The following is a 5,136-nucleotide window of genomic DNA, read 5'->3' as shown; positions in this document are numbered from 1 at the left end:
GTGCGGCGCAGGGCAGAGGGGCGCGGGCAGCCGGCGGAGCGCGGCGGGGACCCTGAGGGCGGGGGAGGGCGAGCTGCGCCGGCAAGGGAGGGGAGGGGAAAGCCTCTCATCATGTTTAGGGGCGAGGGGAGTCTCCTTGCCCGGGAACCCGGTGCGCGGCCCCGGCTGCGGCGGTCTCCGCCTCTGGGAAGGTAGGACTCGGCCGTAGTAACTCCCAAAGATGCATTTGCAAGCCCCCTCTCCTCCCCGTCCCACTTCGCCCCCGCACTGGCCCTTATTAGACAGGGGAGTCCCCGCTGCAGGAGCTGAGCTGGGCGTGGGCACGGCTCAGAGCGGGCTACGGGCACTAGGGGTGGGCCGGCCGGCATAAAGGGTCCCTCGGGCAAGCGGGGGTGGTTCTGGAGGAGGCTCCTCAGGGAGGAAGGGCCCTGGGAGGGTGTTTATCGGCGGGCGGGAGCTGCCAAGCGTCCCCGGGGCCGGGCTTCATGCGGTAGGTGTGTACGCTGCGCTCACCGCGGCACAGATCTCGTTCAGAGTCGTATTAACGCCCTGGCAGCCTCGGCAAGGTAATACGTAACATTGATTTCCACATGTTTTAGCGGTTTATCTTCTTTTCAATCGCACCTCGCAGTTAGAAGGAAAGGCATTATGTGACCCAGTTTCTGTGAGGACCAATGGCTAGTGGGTGATAGAGTTTGGAAGCCTGTGGGTTGCATCAGAGAAAAGAGCTTTATAAACTAAACCTGTTTTCTCAAAAGCTAGCTGGGAAATGCCAATCTTCAGCATTGTCACCAGATACAGCAAGTAGTTGTCAAGGAGTTGATATTGTTTACCCTGAAACATTAGGGCGCACAATACCTGAACCAGCATTTTGATTGCTGAGGTCTGAAATGCTTTCATCTGTCACAGCTATTTTCTTCTGGGCGGCCTCAGAGTTCCCAGCCATGTTACTGATTCCTGGAGTCTTAAACCACAGATCAAATTAACACAGGGAAATTTTCAAAATTGGTATTCTACTACTGTGATACAGGAGTTGTAAAATAACACGCCATAGTTGACAGTGTACCTCCTTACCCTGGCTACCGAATCTCAGTTTTAAAAGCAAAAGTATCCTTACTCCTCACCTAGTATTTGTGTCACCCATTATGTTGTTATCAGTCTGAAGAGATGTGAAGGTGATGCTGAAGTGTCCTATGGAAAGGAACTGAGAGGCAATATGCTTATCTGAGCGTATGCAGTATTCTGAAGTCCTACTGAATATGGCCTGTTTCCTCTAAAGGGCAGAGACTCTGTTGCAAAAAATGGAATTATCCTAATTAATAATTTAAATATTTCAAAATAAATAATGTATACCCACGAAGCTGTAATAGCAGGCATCTTTTTGTTGTTCCTCTTACGGAAATGGCAGACTGCTTTAGTGTGAATGAATCCTGACATGATTCTGGAAACTGGGCCAACATATCATTGATTATGCACTTTGAAGAAAAGTGGGAAAGGTAGAAGGAAGATTTACAATTCTTGAATCTCTTGGCATTGTGCTGTGGCCACAAAAGCCTGCATATAGGAAAAAAAAAAGTTTCTGGGACAGGAAAATTCTGCAGTGAGTCCAAGTATAGCAACTATTGTAGATGCTGAAGTTATTTTATAAACAGCTTTTCCGAAAATAGCAGCTAAATAATTTAATTTTACTATGTTATTCTTTTCTGATGTCTGTGTTGCTTTCAAACAGCACCTGAGTGCTTTTTATATGTGGACTGTAGTAAGCTACAGTTGGGGAAGTGGATCCGAAATGGCCTCCAAAATAAATTGGGAGTTGAAATTGGACCAGTCCTTAGCCCCTGGTATATGGATTGATCAAATGGGAGTATATCCGTAATTTAAATCTAACATCAATATGCTTTGACACAGAAAAAGACACTTCTCTCATCTGAGTCCCACAGAACTGAAAGGGAAAAGGAAGAGGTGGACGGAACTGTAGGGCAGGAGGCGCTACAGATTTAAGTTGCATTTCAGTTGTTGTATGAGCAAAACTTAGGAGCGTGGTTTTCCATGAGAGGTCAATCAATCTATGGGTTAGCTGCTGCTGAATAGAGCATTCCTCCTCTTGAACTGGCAGTAGTACTCGTCTGACCGCTGCTGCTGAACTGCAGTATTTAGTGTTCTGCCAGTCTAGCTCCTCTGACTATCCTGCTGTGGTGTCTGATGAGTAATAGTAGTGGTGCAAAAAAAAAAGGTTAAAGATGGGCGAATGGGACAGGAGGGGAAGGGAAGGTGAGAAACAAGGGTGGCCTTTTCAGCAGCAGATCTCTATTAGATCAGCTTAGCTCTAAAGTGAAACTGTACTCTTAAAGTACAGTAGCCCTGAACTTCGTGGCCCATCAGTGTTGTTATTACTTTACTCCTGCCCTAAATCTAGAAATTATTTAAGTATGAGACCTACTATATGCAGAAAGCTTAAGTCAGACATGACTTTAAAACCTTCAAGTAAATGTTTTCTTTCCCAAGTTTTCAAATTGTTGATATATTCTTTATTCAACTTCAGTTGCTTGGTATTTCTGGTGACTTGGTGTTAACACGTCTGTAGGAAGATTTGGGAAGAAGCAATGGAAATTCTTGCCAGGCATATTCTTAATAATACAATGTCCATGATTCTGAAATAATCCCAAGAGTTCATCAGCTTCTTTCTATTTACATTCATAATATCTTCTTCCAGTCCCCTATGTAATTACAGACCATATTATGCAGCCCTTGGAGATAGCCACAGTATATGAAAAAACAGACAGAGGCCTAGTTTTATTTGGTTGAATTTGCCACTTCTCGGCCATTAGAATTCATAAGTGGGTGGTAAAACTGTTGCTGATATCATTATACATACTGACTCATGGCATTTGTACTGGAGAGTGAAATGTGCATTTTAACATCTGGGATGTGTGTTCAGGACAGACCTCTGACCTTTCTTGTCATTTGGGGGTAGCATTATGTTTAGTAACCTGTTAATTTATTTATTTTATTGGCCCATGTTTTTGCAGAGGGTACTTTAGTTACTGTGTATGTACCAAAAGAAGGTATTAAATCCTGGAGATGCAGAATTCAAAGGACCATACCTGACATACCTAGAGTCATAGAATGGTTTGGGTTGGCAGGGACCTTTAGGGGTGATTTAATCTAACTTCCCCTGCAATGAGCAGGGACATCTTCAACTACATCAGGTTGCTCAGAGCCCCATACAACCTGACCTTGAATGTTTCCAGGGATGGGCCTGTTCCTAAAAGCTTACAGAATAGATTTCACAGCATAAATAGCTTAATCTATTAACCTTTTAGGTATATAGGCTGTTGTTTTCCTAATATTTAAGACAACTCTCCTTTGTTGCTACTTGAGATAATTTCTTAGTGCCCTGTAGTACTTGATACAGAAGGTAAGAATCATCATTTTAATAACAAATCTTTAAATACTGGAAGACATGTATGCCCACATTCTTCCCTTTTGAAGCTAATTCAATAAAAATATTTCATCCTTTACATATAGGTTGCATTTTTGAGAGCTCTTACATGTTTTGTTGCTCTTCCAGCAGCTTTCTCTGTGTATTTTTACAAAACGCTAAGCACAGACATTTAGTCCTTAATAGTGTTTAGCTAGAAGAAATACTTCAGCCTTCCTGCAGGAGATCATTGCCTCCTAAGGTCTTCTGGTAAGATTGCTTGAAGTCATCAACCCCTGATCTGTTGGTTACATGATTAAAAAATTGGTCCAGTTTTTAATGAAGCAAATCAGGCAGCTTTGCTGGCAGACCTGAAGAGGCAGCTACCATTGCTATGGAGAGCAAGGGCAAGGTGGCCACTGACAATCATATCTATTATAAGAGCTTTTGCAGGGGACATGTATGGCTACATTTGAGTTTGATTATGAGGAAGTAATGTGGAAACATCAAAAATGCTAGTAAAATTGAAATTTATCATCTCTGATCTTTACTTGGTCTGCATGAATTATTTTCATAGACTCATAGAATATCCTGAGTTGGGAGGGACCCATAAGGATCATCAAGTCCAACTCCTGGCTCCACACAGGGCCAGACATTTTTTGAAAAACAAGGAAATTAGACTTTCTAACATCATTTGATACTGGCACCTTCTTATCTTTTACATGTCTATAAAGTAAGTTGCCAAATCATTTATTTTTGTGTCTTCATAGTACGAACAGTCTCATGGCATCTGTCGTGTTCCTGATTTCCATGTCTATCTGAAGTCCTCTAGTAATTTGTAGAAAAGCAAGTAGAACTAAAAATGGATGCTCACATATGCCAGTAACATTACATTCAGTAAGTGTAGTTCTTTTAGATGTACCGGTGTACAGCTTTAGGGATTCACTATGCCTCCCAACAAGCCCCAAGCAAGGTGTATACTTCAGTCAACCAGGTGACTCCCAAGCCCAAGACTTCCCCAGCAGTCAGGGAGAACCCATGGGGCTGTGCTGGGGAGCAGTGGCTCGTGCTCAGCAGTTCCCATAATTGGGACTGGTCACTCCAGACTAGTCATTAAAGACTGCTGTCTTTCTGTAATTATCTAGAGGTTATGTAAAGAGAGCAGGCTGTTGAAATGCATATTATTCTGTCAAGTTCTGTAAATGGTATGTTCTACGTTTTTTGTCACACAAGGGTATCAAACGTGGAGTTTAACTAGCCACTAGATGTCAATGTTGTTGTGCTAAAAGGCAAATGCAATTTTATTTGTTTGGCTGATAATTTATAAAATAAAGCACTTCTGGATTTAATTTTTTTTCCAGTATAGAGTCAGTTGCAAAAAATATCCTAGACAATCCTGTCCTGTGCCCATTATTTCAAGAGCAGCTGTGCTGTTTTATGCTATTTTGGAGTTGCAATTACCATTTCAGTGTGTAATCATTGTCAGAAAATTGCCTTTGAAAAAAATAACATCTGATTGTTCATCAGTTTCCTCCCTTGTTCCAATATTCCAGATCTTTGTATAAGTAACCACAATCATTGCATTGTATTGTATTTGTTAATAAGGTAAAATAGAGATAATAATAATAATATATCTAATCCTATTACAAGAATATAGAATTTCCTAAATTCTAATAATTGTTGGAATTTTTCCTCTTAATTATTCCTGTTTAACA

General features: G+C 41.9%; 1 protein-coding gene across 1 annotated transcript in view; it reads left to right on the top strand.

The window, feature by feature from the left end:
* LGI1 (leucine rich glioma inactivated 1) overlaps positions 1 to 5,136 on the top strand; it is a gene marked incomplete at both ends in the record, with an annotated part of 32,685 nt that overhangs the window by 197 nt on the left and 27,352 nt on the right. Inside the window, one exon of the mRNA XM_084264619.1 lies at positions 87 to 191. Coding sequence (XP_084120745.1) covers positions 87 to 191 — 105 coding nt within the window. The remainder of the gene's footprint in view (positions 1 to 86; positions 192 to 5,136) is intronic.

This window comes from Gallinula chloropus, assembly GCF_964237585.1.
Source record: "Gallinula chloropus genome assembly, chromosome: 5".
Lineage (NCBI taxonomy): Eukaryota > Metazoa > Chordata > Aves > Gruiformes > Rallidae > Gallinula > Gallinula chloropus.
This window is presented reverse-complemented; position numbering and strand designations above follow the sequence as displayed.